Source organism: Oncorhynchus mykiss, chromosome 8 (assembly GCF_013265735.2).
Source record: "Oncorhynchus mykiss isolate Arlee chromosome 8, USDA_OmykA_1.1, whole genome shotgun sequence".
Lineage (NCBI taxonomy): Eukaryota > Metazoa > Chordata > Actinopteri > Salmoniformes > Salmonidae > Oncorhynchus > Oncorhynchus mykiss.
In genome coordinates, this window is record NC_048572.1 from 5,430,749 (window position 1) to 5,450,432 (window position 19,684).

Here is a 19,684-nt window from a genome sequence, read left to right on the forward strand (position 1 = left end):
TGGTCTGATGAAACAAAAATAGAACTGTTTGGCCACAATGACCATTGTTAAATTTGGAGGAAAAAATGGGAGGTTTGCAAGCCAAAGAACACCATCCCAACCGTGAAGCTCGGGGGTGGCAGCATCATGTTGTGGGGGTGGCAGCATCATGTTGTGGGGGTGGCAGCATCATGTTGTGGGGGTGGCAGCATCATGTTGTGGGGGTGCTTTGCTGCAGGAGGGACTGGTGCACTGATGTTGTAAAACATCTCAAGGATGATCAATGGAAACAGGAAGCACCTGATCTCAATTTCGAGTCTCATAGCACAGTGCATTTTCTTGTTTGCTCGTAGGGTGCGGTCTTAGCGCCGGCATACGTTTGTCGTGGTAAATAGACAGCTATGAAAAACATAGATGAACACTCTTGGTAAATATTATGGTCTACAGCTTATCATGAGGTATTCTACCTCAGGCGAGTAGAACCTCGAGACTTCCTTAACATTAGAGATCACACACAACCATTATAAAACACACACATTCAGATCTGGGTCTTTCATAGACTGACAGAGAGAAGACACACAACCCTGCAGCAGTCACTTAAGCTGAGGGATGGGGCTGTAAAAACGGGGCTCCCCCACAAGCCACTCCCCCACAAGCCACTCCCCCACAAGCCACTCCCCCACAAGCCATTCAACCTGTGTTCTAAGTCTAGCCGTTAGCTACTAATCACTAGTCTGAACGGTTTTCATTGATCATTAACCCATGTTAGTCTCATCGAGATAAGAGCTGTTCAAGATGGCAGCATTGTGCAAAGTTACGAAAGTTTCACAGTCGATGTGTACCTCCGCCTCAGTGAGCTGGTGTTGCTCGTTATATATTTATTAACCATTCAGTACCTCCGCCTCAGTGAGCTGGTGTTGCTCGTTATATATTTATTAACCATTCAGTACCTCCGCCTCAGTGAGCTGGTGATGCCCGTTATATATTTATTAACCATTCAGTACCTCCGCCTCAGTGAGCTGGTGATGCTCGTTATATATTTATTAACCATTCAGTACCTCCGCCTCAGTGAGCTGGTGATGCTCGTTATATATTTATTAACCATTCAGTACCTCCGCCTCAGTGAGCTGGTGATGCTCGTTATATATTTATTAACCATTCAGTACCTCCGCCTCAGTGAGCTGGTGATGCCCGTTATATAATTATTAACCATTCAGTACCTCCGCCTCAGTGAGCTGGTCTCGTAGTTTCTCCACCTCCTCCCGTAGCTCTCTGATGATGCGTGCGTTGGGGTCTTCGTTGACGACGGCGTGGTTGACGATGCTCTTAGCCCGGTCAGCGTAGCGCAGCGTGGACAACGTCTCGTCGTAGTTATCACCTGCTGGACTCACCGTGGCCACCATGGCTGTCCTACTGTTACCACCCAGACTGTCCTGTAGAGAGGAGAGACAGACTGTTTACTACCAGACTGTCCTGGAGAGGGAGGAAAAAGACAGAAGAAATGTGAAATCTGAAGATGAGGTTACTCCATTTAAAAATTAAAACAGACCATTTTTCCACATACAGTATCAGTCAAAAGTCTAGACACACCTACTCATTAAAGAACTTTTATTTTTTACATTGTAGAATAATAGTGAAAACATCAAAATGATGAAATAATACATATGGAATCATGTTGTAAACAAAAAAAAAAAAGTGAACAGTTTAAAATATATTTTAGATTCTTCTAGGTGGCCACCCTTTGTCTTGATGACAGTTTTGCGCACTCTTGGCATTCTCTCAACAAGCGTCACCTGGAATGCTTTTCCAACAGTCTTAAAGGAGTTCCCACATATGCTGAGCACTTGTTGACTGCTTTTCCTTCACTCTGCGGTCCAACTCATCTCAATTGGGTTGAGGTTGGATGATTGTGGAGGCCAGGTCATCTGAGGCAACACTCCATCACTCTCCTTCTTGGTCAAATAGTCCTTACACAGCCTGGAGGTGTGTTGGTACATTGTCCTGTTGAAAACCAAACGATTGTCCCACTAAGCACAAACCAGATGGGACGGCGTATCACTGCAGAATGCTGTGGTAGCCATGCTGGTTAAGTGTGCCTTGAATTCCAAATAAATCACCAACATTGTCACCAGCAAAGCACACCAGCAAAGCAGCCCCACACCTCCCCCTCCTTGCTTCACGGTGGGAACCACACATGCAGAGATCATCCGTTCACCTACTTTGCGTCTCACAAAGACACGGCAGTTGGAAACAAATATATCGAATTTGGACTCCTCAGTCCAAAGGACAGATTTCCACCGGTCTGATGTCCATTGCTCGTGTTTCTTGGCCCAAGCAAGTCTCTTCTTATTATTAGTGTCCTTTAGTAGTGGTTTCTTTGCAGCAATTCAACCATGAAGGCCTGATTCAATCAGTCTCCTCTGTACAGTTGATGTTGAGATGTGTCCGTTACTTGAACTCTGAATCATTTATTTGGGCTGCAATTTCTGAGGCTGGTAACTCTAATGAACTTATCCTCTGCTGCAGAGGTAACTCTGGGTCTTCCTTTCTTGTGGTGGTCCTCATGAGAGCCAATTTCATCATAGCGCTTCATGGTTTTTGATACTGTTGTTTCTCTTCGCTTATTTGAGCTGTTCTTGCCATAATATGGACTTGGTCTTTTACCAAACGTCCCCCCCTACCGACTGGTTTAAACGCATTAGGACGGAAAGAAATGCCACAAATTAACTTTCAACAAGGCATACCTGTTAATTGAAATGCATTCCAGGTGACTACCGCATGAAGCTGGTTGAGAGAATGTCAAGAGTGTGCAAAGCTGTCAAGGCGGCTACTTAAACAAATTCAAATATATCTTTACTTTTTTTGGTTTCTACATTATTCCACAGTGTTGATGTTTTCTATTATTGTACAATGTGAGTAGGAGTGTCCAAACTGTTGACTGGTACTGTATGTAGTTTATTTATTTATTTACCTTTATTTAACTAGGCAAGTCAGTTAAGAACAAATTCTTATTTTCAATGACGGCCTAGGAACAGTGGGTTAACTGCCTGTTCAGGGGCAGAACGACAGACAACCTTGTCAGCTCGGGGGTTTGAACTTGCAACCTTCCAGTTACTAGTCCAACGCTCTAAACACTAGGCTACCCTGCCGCCCCATAGTGTGGAAGGAGAGACCAGGTCAATACTGTTACAGTTGGAGAATGTGAAATGGTAATAACCCATATAATGGAATTATAACCTACCTTCAGTAGCCAGGTCAGAACTGAGTCTCTGTAGGGAACAAACTTGGTCTTGTTCTTCCCTGCTCCTTGGTCTGCCAGCGCTGAGATCACCAAGCCCAGTGTGCTCAGAGACCTGGCCACACCCACACATTAATGAATGGTAAGAAAAACATGAAGACATCAAAGTGTGTTACATTTTGAGACAGAGAGAGGTGAGAGAGGGTGAGAGACGTGTGAGAGAGAGAGGTGAGAGAGGGTGAGAGAGGTGTGAGAGAGACGTGTGAAAGAGAGGTGAGAGGGTGAGAGACGTGTGAGAGAGAGAGGTGAGAGAGGGTGAGAGACATGTGAGAGAGAGGTGAGAGAGGGTGAGAGCTGAGAGAGAGCTGAGAGACGTGTGAAAGAGAGGTGAGAGAGACGGGTGAGAGACGGGTGAGAGACGGGTGTGAGAGGTGTGAGAGAGAGGGTGAGCGTGAGAGAGAGGGTGAGCGAGGGAGAGAGGGTGAGCGAGGGAGAGAGGGTGAGCGAGAGAGAGAGGGTGAGCGAGAGAGAGAGGGTGAGCGAGAGAGAGAGGGTGAGCGAGAGAGAGAGGGTGAGCGAGAGAGAGAGGGTGAGCGAAAGAGAGAGGGTGAGCGAGAGAGAGAGGGTGAGCGAGAGAGAGAGGGTGAGCGAGAGAGAGAGGGTGAGCGAGAGAGAGGGGGTGAGCGCGAGAGAGAGGGGGTGAGCACGAGCGAGAGGGAGTGAGCGCGAGAGAGAGGGGGTGAGCGCGAGAGAGAGGGGGTGAGCGCGAGAGAGAGGGGGTGAGCGCGAGAGAGAGGGGGTGAGCGCGAGAGAGAGGGGGTGAGCGAGAGAGAGGGGGTGAGCGCGAGAGAGGGGGTGAGCGAGAGAGAGGGGGTGAGAGCGAGAGAGAGGGGGTGAGAGCGAGAGAGAGGGGGTGAGAGCGAGAGAGAGGGGGTGAGAGCGAGAGAGAGGGGGTGAGAGCGAGAGAGAGAGTGAGAGCGAGAGAGAGAGAGCGAGAGAGCGAGAGAGAGAGGGTGAGAGCGAGAGAGAGAGGGTGAGAGCGAGAGAGAGAGGGTGAGAGCGAGAGAGAGAGGGTGAGAGCGAGAGAGAGAGGGTGAGAGCGAGAGAGAGGGTGAGAGCGAGAGAGAGAGGGTGAGAGCGAGAGAGAGAGGGTGAGAGCGAGAGAGAGAGGGTGAGAGCGAGAGAGAGAGGGTGAGAGCGAGAGAGAGGGGGTGAGAGCGAGAGAGAGGGGGTGAGAGCGAGAGAGAGAGTGAGAGCGAGAGAGAGAGAGCGAGAGAGGGTGAGAGCGAGAGAGAGAGGGTGAGAGCGAGAGAGAGAGGGTGAGAGCGAGAGAGAGAGGGTGAGAGCGAGAGAGAGAGGGTGAGAGCGAGAGAGAGAGGGTGAGAGCGAGAGAGAGAGGGTGAGAGCGAGAGAGAGAGGGTGAGAGCGAGAGAGAGAGGGTGAGAGCGAGAGAGAGAGGGTGAGAGCGAGAGAGAGAGGGTGAGAGCGAGAGCGAGAGGGTGAGAGTGAGAGCGAGAGAGCGAGAGAGAGAGAGCGCGAGAGAGAGAGAGCGAGAGAGAGAGCGAGAGAGAGCGAGAGCGAGAGAGAGCGAGAGAGAAAGATCTAGAGAACCTACTTGTTGATGTTGCTCCCCTCCTTCATTCTCTCTCCAGTAGCTCCAGTCTTAGCCGCTCTCTCACTGCCGGCCAGATCCACCAGACTCAGCTTACTGACCTTCTCACCACTCGTCTACGAAACACCACATGGCTCTAAACAGAGCTCTACGAAACACCACATGGCTCTAAACAGAGCTCTACGAAACACCACATGGCTCTAAACAGAGCTCTACGAACCACCACATGGCTCTAAACAGAGCTCTACGAAACACCACATGGCTCTAAACAGAGCTCTACGAAACACCACATGGCTCTACGAAACACCACATGGCTCTAAACAGAGCTCTACGAAACACCACATGGCTCTACGAAACACCACATGGCTCTAAACAGAGCTCTACGAAACACCACATGGCTCCAAACAGAGCTCTACGAAACACCACATGGCTCTACGAAACACCACATGGCTCTAAACAGAGCTCTACAAAATACCCCACGGCTCTATGAAACAGGGCTCTAAACAGAGTGCTATGAAAAATGTTATTTGTTGGCAACACAACGTTAGCAACAAAGCCAGCTGGAGAAAATAAAGTCAGTGGAGCATAAAATTATTTTAGATGAAACTACAGTGATTTGGTGATGTCAACACATGTATTCACGTACAAGTATCAAAACAATAATTTGCAAGATGTTGGTTTTGAATGTGAACAGACGTGTTCTACCCCAGAACCCAGGTCTGTGACTGTGTGTGTTGGACCTACCCCAGAACCCAGGTCCATGACTGTGTGTGTTGGACCTACCCCAGAACCCAGGTCCGTGACTGTGTGTGTTGGACCTACCCCAGAACCCAGGTCTGTGACTGTGTGTGTTGGACCTACCCCAGAACCCAGGTCCATGACTGTGTGTGTTGGACCTACCCCAGAACCCAGGTCCGTGACTGTGTGTGTTGGACCTACCCCAGAACCCAGGTCCGTGACTGTGTGTGTTGGACCTACCCCAAAACCCAGGTCCATGACTGTGTGTGTTGGACCTACCCCAGAACCCAGGTCCATGACTGTGTGTGTTGGACCTACCCCAGAACCCAGGTCCGTGACTGTGTGTGTTGGACCTACCCCAGAACCCAGGTCCGTGACTGTGTGTGTTGGACCTACCCCAGAACCCAGGTCCGTGACTGTGTGTGTTGGACCTACCCCAAAACCCAGGTCCATGACTGTGTGTGTTGGACCTACCCCAGAACCCAGGTCCGTGACTGTGTGTGTTGGACCTACCCCAGAACCCAGGTCCGTGACTGTGTGTGTTGGACCTACCCCAGAACCCAGGTCCATTAGAGTGTGTGTGAGGATGATGTTGAAGACGGCGTGGGACCTGCTGCTCTCCTCGTTCATATTCGTGGCTGCTACTGTACGAGACTTGTTACCCTCTGACATCAGACACTCTATGTCCTGTAGAGAAATAGAGAGAGGGGGAAGGAGAGAGGGAAGGAGAGAAGAGAGAGAAAGAAAGAGAGAGAAGGAAAGAGAGAAAGCGAGAGAGAGAGAAAGAGAGAGAGTTGTATTGGCTGGTCTCTCTAATGTAAGCACTTAGATATAGTAGCAACACCAGTCCTCTCTTGACAAACAAAATGTATTCCAATGAGACCATGCTGGGCCAATAGAAGTAAAGACAATGTATTCCAATGAGACCAAGCTGGGCCAATAGAAGTAAAGACAATGTATTCCAATGAGACCACGCTGGGCCAATAGAAGTAAAGACAATGTATTCCAATGAGACCAAGCTGGGCCAATAGAAGTAAAAACAATGTATTCCAATGAGACCACGCTGGGCCAATAGAAGTAAAGACAATGTATTCCAATGAGACCAAGCTGGGCCAATAGAAGTAAAGACAATGTATTCCAATGAGACCAAGCTGGGCCAATAGAAGTAAAGACAATGTATTCCAATGAGACCACGCTGGGCCAATAGAAGTAAAGACAATGTATTCCAATGAGACCACGCTGGGCCAATAGAAGTAAAGACAATGTATTCCAATGAGACCAAGCTGGGCCAATAGAAGTAAAGAAAATGTATTCCAATGAGCCCAAGCTGGGCCAATAGAAGTAAAGACAATGAAATGATATAAAACAACTGTATGAAAGCACCTTATAGCAGGCTACAGCCAGACGGGACAGACCATCAACGTACGGCCCGAACACCTTGTGCTCTCTCACTCGCAGGGCCTGACGACTTCTGAGGACAGACAGGTTGTTATCATTAAAGACCATCCATTTGGCTGGGGGGGGGGGGGGGGGGGGACAACAAACAAAAAAACACCTTTTCTACCCTTGATCACTTGGAATAAATGTTTTCACGATGTGTGAGAGACCATCTCTAAGCAGCGATATGGATGTTAGTGTTCAGTGTGTTAACCCTGGATGTATCAAAGGGACGGCTCTCTTTTACTCACGTTTATCTGTCTTTTACTGTTGATTAAAAAAAAAGTTTGAAAAAAACTTGATCACCAAAAAAAAACACACAAAAAAAATGAGTTCCTGTTCTCCTCACCCTTTGGGATCCAGTAGATCCCGAACCTTCTCGTTGTAGATCTCCATAAAGGAGACCTCTACAGTGAAGCTCTCTCCCTCCCTCTGTTCCTGTAGGATCCGGTCAAACAGAGAGCTGCACAGCCGCGGGATCAGACCTGGCTGCTCTGACGAACCCATCATGGTGTACGACTTCCCTGAGCCTGGTGGGGGCACACAGCCAATCAAATCAGAGGATCAGTGAAGCTTAGCCAATGAAAAATCACTGGATCAGGAGGGCTTAGCCAATCAAAGCTAGAGAGGTGAGGCACTGCCAATTAAATCACAGGCCAAAACTTTTTGTTTGCGAAAATGCAAAAGAATAAATTGGACTAAAAGTGTTTGAACTGAGTTTGAAGTGTGTGTCACATGGTGTGTGTTATTGAATGTCTGAGTAACTACTCTAATATGGTAATTCCTGCCTTTGAGGCTCCCGCCTTTCGAGGGAGTTTTTTCTAGCCACTATGTTTCTGCATCGCTTGTTCTTTGTGGTTTTAGACTGGCTAATTGTATATAACTTTGTGACAACTGCAGATGTAAAAAGGGCTTTATAAAAATACATTTGATTAATTGACTGGTACCAACCTGTCTGTCCATAAGCGAAGATACAGGCGTTATAGCCCAAGAAGGCATTGTTCAGAAGACTTTCTCCAAGGCACTGGAACACGACCTCTTGACCTGAGAGACACATTATATTCCAATTGAGTTTCACAAGAATATGTGGCTATTTCTCCAAGGCAGAGATTTCTCTTCCCTGAAGACAAGAGTCTGGTTTTCCAGGTCTGTTCCTTTCTACAGGTGTACTAGTTCAGTTAAAGCTGGGGCCTGTTTTTCCCTACATGCAGCGCTCTGGGACCAGGAAACACAGTGTTTCCCCTCACGCAGCGCTCTGGGACCAGGTTGCTTGCAGCAGAGTTACTTGATTGCTTCGTGAAACCCCCCCCCCCTGCAACTAATAAACAACTCATCTGATACCTGGTTAAATGCAATTGAAACTTTTAAATGTTGTGCAACTAGTTGCAAGCAGCAGCCAATCAAAACGAATGCGTTTATCACGTGATCGATTTTAAGGTTCGGAACGCTGACCCAGTTGTCATGTCAACGGGAGATGTATAAACAAATAGCGCCATTAGGGCTAGTAAAGGCTTATGTACATGGTTTGGAAGTCAATAAAATGTAATTGTGAACTCAGACCTCTCTCTAACCAGTTTCAACTGGAATTGTTCAACGTAAGCTGCGCTAGCTAGTGAGTTTGTTGTTAGCTTGGTTAGCTCGATGCTAACAGTTCTGGCGATTTAATTTTGGTATTCTAAACTCACTCCATGTCATCTGCTGCATTAGGCCTCATTACACTGGGATTTCACCAATTATTTGTTTATATAACCATTTCGTTATTGTATAAGGATCGATTTAGACAAATTTAGCTACATTTCTTAAAGACATCGACTGGGTATTGTGGATATTGTAGCTACGTCCTTTTGTCCTGTTATCCTGGGCGTAGCGTGAAATTGCACCTAGATGCAGTTCCTGGGTCCATTTAGCAATAGTTAAGGTATAGGACTGGGCAAAGGAAATCTGATCCTAGGTCTGTACCTAGGGGGAAACTTCCCCCCAGAGCATTATTTTGTTATTGAAAAAGATATATGTATTCAAAATTTTGATATGTAACTAACCTGCAAACTTGTCCTTGTCGGCCTCATCCATGGACCAGAAACAGTAGTCATAAGCAAAGACCTGAGGGGGAAAAAAAATGACAGCCAGTTGAGGACCACACACATAAAACCTTCGTAGTGATTAAATAGTGATTCTGTAACCTCACAATACTGTCCTGGTTAAGGGCTCACCTTAGGCTGATTCCTGGACAGGACAACAGAGGAGAAATGGAAAGCCACAGTTAACAACAGCTTACCTCAAAACAAAGTGGGCACTTTTAACTAATTACACCAGTGTTGAGTAGCATTCAGGTACAGGGTAAAACATTTAACCTATTAAAAAAAACATACTTACTAACAAAGTCCAAAAGGTGACAAAAAAAAGTGTTTTTTATCATCATAGGTTTAAAGCTGTAAATTCAACTAATCCTCATGCCATGGCTCTGAGACGTGAGAATGCTGTGACCTTCACTCACTAAAGGCCTTGGAACGATTAGGCTAGGCTAGGCCTCACTTGGAACGATTAGGCTAGGCTAGGCCTCGCTTGGAACGATTAGGCTAGGCTAGGCCTCGCTTGGAACGATTAGGCTAGGCTAGGCCTCGCTTGTAACGATTAGGCTAGGCTAGGCCGCGCTTGGAACGATTAGGCTAGGCTAGGCCGCGCTTGGAACGATTAGGCTAGGCTAGGCCGCGCTTGGAACGATTAGGCTAGGCCGCGCTTGGAACGATTAGGCTAGGCTGCGCTTGGAACGATTAGGCTAGGCCAGGCCGCGCTTGGAACGGGTAGGCTAGGCCAGGCCGCGCTTGGAACGGCTAGGCTAGGCCGTGTGCCCTTCAAACCCAGACGGACATTCCTCCTCTCCTATATAAAAAAACATCAACTTCAATACGGTTCAATAAATTTTAGGTAATTACACCTTATCCATCTGTACATACACTACCATTCCAAAGTTTGGGGTCACTTAGAAATGTCCTTGTTTTTGAAAGAAAAGCACACTTTTTATCCATTAATATAACATCAAATTGATCAGAAATACAGTATAGACATTGCTAATGTTGTAAATTACTATTGTAGCTGACAACTGTTGTTCTGATTAAAGAAGAAAAAAAAACTGGCCCTCTTTAGGCTAGTTGAATATCTGGAGCATCAGCATTTGTGGCTTCGATTACAGGCTCAAAATGCCTAGAAACAAAAGTTTATTCTGAAACTCATCAGTCTATTCTTGTTCTGAGAAATGAAGGCGAGAAATTGCTAAGAAGAAACTGAAGATCTCGTACAATGCTGTGTACTACTCCCTTCACAGAACAGCACAAACTGGCTCAAAACCAGAATAGAAAGAGTGGGAGGTCCCTGGCTGTGCCATTCAAGGATATTCAGAGACTTGTCCCAAAGCCATTCCTGCGTTGTCTTGGCTGTGTGCTTAGGGTCATTGTCCTGTTGGAAGGTGAACCTTCGCCCCAGTCTGAGGTCCTGAGTGCTCTGGAGAAGGGTTTCATCAAGGATCTCTGTACTTTGCTCCATCCATCTTTCCCCTCTATCCTGACTATTGTCCCATTCCCTGCCATGATTAACATCCTCACAGCATGATGCTGCCACCACCACCATTCTTCCCCATAGTTATGGTGCCACGTTTCCTCCAGACGTGTCGCTTGGCATTCAGGCCAAACAGTTCAATCTTGGTTTCATCAGACCAGAGAATCTTGTTTCTCAAGGTCTGAGAGTCCTTTAGGTGCCTTTTGGCAAACTCCAAGCTGGCTGTCATGTGCATTTCACTGAGGAGTGGCTTCCGTCTGGCCACTCTACCATAAATGCCTGATTGGTGGAGTGCTGCAGAGATGGTTGTCCTTCTGGAAGGTTCTCCTATCTCCACAGAGGAACTCTGGAGCTCTGTCAGGGTGACCATCGGGTTCTTGGTCACCTCTCTGACCAAGGCATTTCTCCCCCGATTGCTCAGTTTGGCCGGGCAGCCAGCTCTAGGAAGAGTCTTGGTGGTTACAAACTTCTTCCATTTAAGAATGATGGAGGCCACTGTGTTCTTGGGGACCTTCAATGCTGCAGAAATGTTTTGGTACTCCAGATCTGTGCCTCGACACAATCCTGTCTCGGAGCTCTACGTATAACTTCAACCTCAAGTTCATCGGTTGGTTTTTGCTCTGACATGCACTGTCAACTGTGGAACATAACATAGACAGGTGTGTGCCTTTCCAAATCATGTCCAATCAATTGCATTTACCACAGGTTGACTCCAATCAAGTTGCAGAATCATCAAGGATGATCAATGGAAACAGGATGCACCTGAGCTCAATAACAAGTATCATAGCAAAGAGTCTGAATACTTATGTAAATAAGGAATCTGTTTTTTTTTAATATTTAATACATTTGCTAAAATGTCTAAAAACCTGTTCTCTTTGTCCTTATGGGGTATTGCGATGTCGTTATGGGGTATTGCGATGTCGTTATGGGGTATTGCGATGTCGTTATGGGGTATTGCGATGTCGTTATGGGGTATTGCGATGTCGTTATGGGGTATTGCGATGTCGTTATGGGGTATTGCGTGTAGAATGATGAGGAATTGATTTCATTGAATCCATTTTAGAATAAGGCTGTAACGTAACAAAATGTGGAAAAAGGCAAGGGGTCTGAATACTTTGTGAAGGAAGTGTATAGGTGGTGGTAACTAGGCAACAGGATAGATAATAAAACAGTAACAACAGCGTATGTGAGTTAGTGCATTTGCTTGTTTGACTCAGAGTCAAGGGGTCTGAACTGTAAATTAAAGTAATCTGTGAGTTTATACAATACAGGTAACTGCCAGAATAAAGGAAACACTTGAGTCAATGAGGGATACAGAGTATTTTGAAATCAGGTGCTTCCACACAGGTGTGGTTCCTGAGTTAATTAAGCAATTAACATCCCATCATGCATAGAAATGCCAAGTTGCCCATTATTTTGGTTACCATGGTTAATAGAGATCTCAGTGATTTAAAAACAGGGATCTCAAGGGAGCACAGGGGTTTTAAAATGTTTTTTTTATTAAAATTGGTATTTAATTTTTTTATTTAATGAGGCAAGTCAGTTAAGAACAAATTCTTATTTACAATGATGGCCTACCGGGGAACAGTGGGTTAACTGCCTTGTACAGGGGCAGAACGACAGATTTTTACCTCGTCAGCTCGGGGATTCGATCCAGCAACCTTTCGGTTACTGGACCAACTGTCTAACCACTAGGCTACCTGCCATTTAAAGGGTGTGTGTGTGTGTGTGTGTGTGTGTGTGTGTGTGTCAGTCGAACACATATGAGAGGTTCTGGAGTGGCACCTGAGAGCATTTTCCACCATGATCAACAAAACACCAAATTATGAAATTTCGTGTGGAAGAATGGTGTCGCATCAAGTGCCAGACACTTGTAGAATCTACGCCAAGGTGTAATGAAGCTGTTCTGGTTCGTGGTGGACCAACGCCCTATTAAAGACACTTTATGTTGGTGTTTCCTTTATTTTGACAGTTACCTGGACCTACCAACTATGCTTAGAAAGTGGGTGATTTTATCATTTCTGTATATTTATGCCTAGTTGCAACTAAACCACAGGGTAGCTTGGCTGACTTTAAACAAGACCCTCCTGTGTAGAAGTAGTGTGTGTTACAGGCCCTTTATGAAAGAGCAACATTAAGCCTGTTGGCTTCTCCTGGCCTGCTGGAGCATTCCTCAACTATGATAGCTGGCACATCTTCACAGCCAGCAAGAGAGTACTCTCTCTCTCCTTTATTCTCCCGCTCTCTCAAGGGGCTCCAACAATACATGTTAAAAGCAACCCCAGTGAGAATACCCCACAATAAAATGACTGATTTAGTTTGTCAGTACATAAACATTCCATCCCTGATAAGGACCGTAAAGACAGCAGGTTTATTATAGCCCAAGGCCTCCGCTGGCTGAGATCCTCCACTAGCTGTTTACTAACCTTGTGATCTCCTAAACCAATAGAAAAACTAATCTTATTATAAGAGACACATATTGAATAGTTCCAAGGACATTTATTCATAAAACAAAAAAGGCCCAGACCTCCCTGCAGCAGCCTGATGCTCTGGTAAGATCATCCCTTAATGACCCAAATGGAATCTGGGAAGAGATTCATTCTGAAGCCGGCAGAAGCCTGCAAAACATGTTCATATTGAGCCCAGGGGATAGACAGCACAGACAGACAGCACTGTAGCGTGTCAGGGCAGAAATCACAATCAAAAACAAAAATGTCCCCACTGCTGATTGTAGACTATAGAAAGGGGCCCCATAGGCTAACAAACCCCCAAACCAACCAGAACCCATAGGCTAACAAACCCCCAAAACTAACCAGGGCCCATAGGCTAACAAACCCCCAAAACTAACCAGGACCCATAGGCTAACAAACCCCCAAAACTAACCAGGACCCATAGGCTAACAAACCCCCAAACTAACCAGGACCCATAGGCTAACAAACCCCCAAAACTAACCAGGGCCCATAGGCTAACAAACCCCCAAAACTAACCAGGGCCCATAGGCTAACAAACCCCCAAAACTAACCAGGACCCATAGGCTAACAAACCCCCAAACTAACCAGGGCCCATAGGCTAACAAACCCCCAAAACTAACCAGGACCCATAGGCTAACAAACCCCCAAACTAACCAGGACCCATAGGCTAACAAACCCCCAAAACTAACCAGGGCCCATAGGCTAACAAACCCCCAAAACTAACCAGGGCCCATAGGCTAACAAACCCCCAAAACTAACCAGGGCCCATAGGCTAACAAACCCCCAAAACTAACCAGGGCCCATAGGCTAACAAACCCCCAAAACTAACCAGGGCCCATAGGCTAACAAACCCCCAAAACTAACCAGGGCCCATAGGCTAACAAACCCCCAAACTAACCAGGGCCCATAGGCTAACAAACTCCCAAACTAACCAGGACCCATAGGCTAACAAACTCCCAAACTAACCAGGACCCATAGGCTAACAGACCCCCAAACTAACCAGGGCCCATAGGCTAACAAACCCCCAAACTAACCAGGACCCATAGGCTAACAGACCCCCAAACTAACCAGGACCCATAGGTTAACAAAAACCCAAACTAACCAGGACAGGTATTTGTTCTGCTGAAACAGGTCACCACCTCACCAGGACAGGTACACATTCCCTCCTGTGAGCATCCGTCACATCTGCACACTCACTCACTCGCTGACTACAGAACAGACACACCCTTTGTAAAGAAAGGCACAGGCCAGGCCAGAGCAAAGGGGAGGGTAGAGGAGTGGAAAGGAGGGTTAGAGCCAAGTTACCAGACAGAGTTGACTCTTTCTGTGACTGAGTGCACATACAGAACACGGCATACCAGGCAGCTGTAGCTCTTTAATGGAGCTGATGACACAGAAGGTATATACTGTAGGTAGTTTAGGCTGATGGGACTAGAGAGGAGACAATGGTCAACAGGGAAGTATGAGGTCGTTTTCTTTCTCTACACTGAAGTCTATACCATGTCCTTTGAGCATTGAACTGTTAAGATCATTCTATGTACATTGTAGACTAGCCTACCAGTACTGTATCTGCGTTAACTGCAATTTATTGTCAAACTCAGTCTTGTAGATTATTTGAACATGATGAACAACAAAATGTTAAAAAAGGTTCCGAAACAATCATTCTGATTCCCATGTGAGAGTGACTAAAATATCACCCAGAATATTTAAGGGGGATTGTTCCATGCTTGATAAAAGACCCAGCTAACACCAGACACAGATGAAGACCTAGCTAACCTGTAACTAGCTAGCACCAGACACAGGTGAAGACCTAGCTAACCTGTAACTAGCTAACACCAGACACAGATGAAGACCTAGCTAGCCAGTAACTAGCTAGCACCAGACACAGGTGAAGACCTAGCTAACCTGTAACTAGCTAACACCAGACACAGATGAAGACCTAGCTAGCCAGTAACTAGCTAGCACCAGACACAGGTGAAGACCTAGCTAACCAGTAACTAGCTAGCACCAGACACAGATGAAGACCTAGCTAGCCAGTAACTAGCTAACACCAGACACAGATGAAGACCTAGCTAACCTGTAACTAGCTAGCACCAGACACAGGTGAAGACCTAGCTAACCTGTAACTAGCTAACACCAGACACAGATGAAGACCTAGCTAGCCAGTAACTAGCTAGCACCAGACACAGATGAAGACCTAGCTAGCCAGTAACTAGCTAACACCAGACACAGATGAAGACCTAGCTAGCCAGTAACTAGCTAGCACCAGACACAGGTGAAGACCTAGCTAACCTGTAACTAGCTAACACCAGACACAGATGAAGACCTAGCTAGCCAGTAACTAGCTAGCACCAGACACAGATGAAGACCTAGCTAACCTGTAACTAGCTAACACCAGACACAGATGAAGACCTAGCTAACCTGTAACTAGCTAACACCAGACACAGATGAAGACCTAGCTAACCTGTAACTAGCTAACACCAGACACAGGTGAAGACCTAGCTAGCCAGTAACTAGCTAGCACCAGACACAGATGAAGACCTAGCTAACCTGTAACTAGCTAACACCAGACACAGATGAAGACCTAGCTAGCCAGTAACTAGCTAGCACCAGACACAGGTGAAGACCTAGCTAGCCAGTAACTAGCTAGCACCAGACACAGATGAAGACCTAGCTAACCTGTAACTAGCTAGCACCAGACACAGGTGAAGACCTAGCTAACCTGTAACTAGCTAACACCAGACACAGATGAAGACCTAGCTAACCTGTAACTAGCTAACACCAGACACAGGTGAAGACCTAGCTAGCCAGTAACTAGCTAGCACCAGACACAGATGAAGACCTAGCTAGCCAGTAACTAGCTAACACCAGACACAGATGAAGACCTAGCTAGCCAGTAACTAGCTAGCACCAGACACAGGTGAAGACCTAGCTAACCTGTAACTAGCTAACACCAGACACAGGTGAAGACCTAGCTAACCTGTAACTAGCTAACACCAGACACAGATGAAGACCTAGCTAACCTGTAACTAGCTAACACCAGACACAGATGAAGACCTAGCTAACCTGTAACTAGCTAACCTGTAACTAGCTAACCTGTAACTAGCTAACACCAGACACAGATGAAAGGGGAAACAGAAGTATATTTGCCAACTTTAATTATATTTTCTGACACCCTAAAGTCAAATGTTGGCAGCAGTAGCGTAGCTATCTAGCTATACAAACCAACCCCCTCCGCAAACACGCCTTCTCCGATGTTGGTTAACAAGGCAGTACTTATTTAAATTAGATAAGAGAATATAATGTTAGCATTGGTGTATTAAAATGAGTTAAGGTGATATCACCCTGTCCCCTTAGTCATCCCGTCTCCTGAATCCAAGCGTTTGACATGGGGGAAGGGACCAGTAACAGACTTGATCAATGTACAAGTACTTTGAGATATCAGCTGATGTAAGAAGGGCTATAAAAATACATTTGATTAGATTTTTTTTTATCTGCAACAAATCAGTTTGGTGGAAACACACCATTGGGGAAAATGTTTTTTTTTTAAAAATTATACAGATTTTTAGAATATTCACATGAAAATGTGTCACCAACTGGATGGAAACTGAGCTAACGACTCCAAAATAAACACAAAAAAAAGTTATTTTCTCCCTAATAAACTTCCTGCAATTGAAGAACCTTCTGGGGGGGGGGGGGGGGGGGGGGGGAAATAAGCATTTTGTTACTTTTCAACAAGCTAGTAATCTATGATAAGGGTTGACCTCGAGAGGAGACATGACCAGTCCAGTGGCCTAGAAACCCAACGCAGAGCATGCCATCTCAAGCATCTGTTCCAATATACACTAAAACCACACCACTTACAATGAAGCCTTGTACAGGTGGTGGATGTCGATTATGGCAGCCGACCACACTGCTCCGATTCAGAGGGGTAGGGGTAAAATGACACATTTCAGTTGAAGGCATTCAATTGTACAACTGACTAGGTATTCCCCTTTCCCTTCCAGTTGTACAACTGACTAGGTATTTCCCTTTCCCTACCCAGGGCCTTGAAAATATATTTGCCCTCTTTCTGATTTTCTCTATTTTTGATACTGCTATCAGAACTTCAACCAAAACCACATTTTTTATACTTATTTTCTTATTAGTTCACTCAGGTTCCCTTAATCAATCTAATATTAATTAGATAAAGGGAACCTGAAGGAACAAATAATAAGCATTAAAAAAAATTATGTTAACAAAGTTATGAAACATCCCAATTCCCCTTAGTACCACCCTTGAGCTGCAATGACTGCAACCAAATGCTTGCTGTAGTTGTTGATCAGTCTCTCACGTCGCTGACATGGGTCCCATTATGTCTGGCGAAAACCAAAACACTGTATTCCACAGTAAGAACCTCATACCAACAGTCAAGCATGGTGGTGGTAGTGTGATGGTTTGGGGTCAAGCATGGTGGTGGTGGTAGGGTGATGGTTTGGAGTCAAGCATGGTGGTGGTGGTAGTGTGATGGTTTGGGGTCAAGCATGGTGGTGGTGGTAGTGTGATGGTTTGGGGTCCAGCATGGTGGTGGTAGTGTGATGGTTTGGGGTCCAGCATGGTGGTGGTAGTGTGATGGTTTGGGGTCCAGCATGGTGGTGGTAGTGTGATGGTTTGGGGTCCAGCATGGTGGTGGTAGTGTGATGGTTTGGGGTCCAGCATGGTGGTGGTAGTGTGATGGTTTGGGGTCCAGCATGGTGGTGGTAGTGGGATGGTTTGGGGTTGCTTTTGATGTCGTGGCAGGACTTGAAACAAGCAGTTCATGTTTGAAAACCCACAAATGTCTCTGAGTTAAAGCAGTTCTGCATGGAAGAATGTGCCAGAATTCCTCCACAGCGATGTGAGAGACTGATCAACAACTACAGGAAGTGTTTGGTTGGAGTCATAGCAGCTAAAGGTGGTACAACCAGTTAGAGTGTAACGGGCCAATTACTTTTTCACACAGGGGCATTAGGTGTTGCACAACTTTGTTTATGAAATAAGTATGTCATTGTTGTGTTATTTGTTCACTCGGGTTCCTCTTTATCTAATATTAGGTTTTGTTTGAAAAATTTGAAAACATTCAGGATCAACAATATGCAAAAGTAGAGAAAAGGGGGCGATTACTTATTCACTGCACTGTATCTGGCATGTATTCTAAGTCGTAAGCTAGTGTAGGCAAGATATTAGAACGTAACCATAGTGATATCTAATAGCTGCCAAAAAATGAGCCATTGCTTGTCGCTGTCCTCATACCTTGAGCTGACCGCAGCATTCCTAGAGCTCCCGCTGAAAAGGTTTGTGTGTGTGTGTGTTTGTTTCTACCTGGGGTCTCCCTTGCTCAGGTTCTGACTAGCTGGATTCAACACTGTCTGGTTCCCGTTCATCTCCACCACACATTTAGTCTTCAGATCCTTTTCTGGCAGGGAACACACAGGACAACAACAGTAAACAAGAACAGTTGTGATGGGTCCAGGAATAGCTGATGATTCAAGGCTGCTAAAAATAAAATAAAAATGTTTAAAAAAAAAAAATCACACAGCTAGTGCATCAACATAGCCACACCAACATGTCCTAATGTTTACATAATTAATAGAGAAGGGGTTTTGTTTTATTTTAATAGTGTAGCACCATGCTATTTCAGTCCATGTCAAGCAAGCACTGGTCACAAGGTTTGTGTTTTGAACTCACCTCTTCTGTTCATTGGTCGGAGGCGAACAGCGACCTTTACATTGGAGTTACTCAAGTTGTCGTCCATGGCAGTAGGTTTTCTGTTGCTGGAATGAATCAGATTCATTAAATAATGCATACCATTACTGTACTCGTATGAACCGTGCCACATCCCTCTTGGTATACATTCTAGTATCAACCTACTGGTTTCATCTTGACAAATTGTACAAAACGTAGAATGGTTGATCTCTATAAATCACAGGTTATTTAATCATACGAAGATATAGAAAGTCAACAATAACTACACCTACAGACAAACACACTACTTACTGTAGGTTTTGTATTCAATCCTGTGCGTCCCAAGAAGGAATGACGGCTGTCCGAAAAGCCAACTCTCGCAACAACAACAAAAACTAAAAAGAGTTTAGCGGACAGAGAAAGCTGTCAACTCACCGTGAGAATAATTATTATTTCTCCCTTCCTCGAACTTCCCAAATGCAGGCAGAGTTGTCTTCCAGAAGTGCACCTTCCTCGGCTAGTTTGCGTGTTAGCTGGGTAAAAACAAACATGCATATGGTGACATTGGCAGACTATTTTTTTTTTGCCAGCAACAAATATAAACAGTTTAGATAGCAAGTTGTCTTGAGTTCTTGCTATTATAAAAACATTCTCAATAAACACAAATTACACTCTGGGTGTTGCAAACTCACCGGGAACGACGACAGCGCATGGAATAGTTTTTCACCTGTTGCATTTCCTGATATCACCCATAGAGATCACTGAAGTCATCCTAAACAGTCCTGAAACCTTCACCGGGTTTAGTGGGGGATACAAATTGCCCCACTCTTGTAGATCTGCACAAAGGTCTGATCGTCAAGAATAAACTGTTCGAGAGTTCCCTGATTTATTGTAGATCATTTTTTATCTTTAAAGTTGTTTCGGAAAATATACTGTTTATTTATAGTAAAAGTT

The 19,684-nt window shown here is 45.5% G+C and overlaps 1 protein-coding gene across 2 annotated transcripts in view; it reads right to left on the reverse strand.

Annotated features, from left to right (window-relative positions):
- LOC110529167 (kinesin-like protein KIF13B) overlaps positions 1-19,592 on the reverse strand; it is an 86,122-nt gene extending 66,530 nt beyond the window's left edge. For both annotated transcript variants that reach the window (XM_036984612.1, XM_036984611.1), the window contains exons 1-13: positions 19,423-19,592; positions 19,166-19,263; positions 18,734-18,819; positions 18,368-18,461; positions 9,215-9,227; positions 9,044-9,104; positions 7,956-8,048; positions 7,354-7,534; positions 6,951-7,038; positions 6,120-6,254; positions 4,833-4,945; positions 3,221-3,332; positions 1,200-1,412 (exon numbers count right to left, since the gene is read on the reverse strand). In XM_036984612.1, coding sequence (XP_036840507.1) covers positions 1,200-1,412; positions 3,221-3,332; positions 4,833-4,945; positions 6,120-6,254; positions 6,951-7,038; positions 7,354-7,534; positions 7,956-8,048; positions 9,044-9,104; positions 9,215-9,227; positions 18,368-18,461; positions 18,734-18,800 — 1,170 coding nt within the window. In that variant the 5' untranslated portion in view covers positions 18,801-18,819; positions 19,166-19,263; positions 19,423-19,592. The remainder of the gene's footprint in view (positions 1-1,199; positions 1,413-3,220; positions 3,333-4,832; positions 4,946-6,119; positions 6,255-6,950; positions 7,039-7,353; positions 7,535-7,955; positions 8,049-9,043; positions 9,105-9,214; positions 9,228-18,367; positions 18,462-18,733; positions 18,820-19,165; positions 19,264-19,422) is intronic.
- Positions 19,593-19,684: the final 92 nt, after the last annotated feature.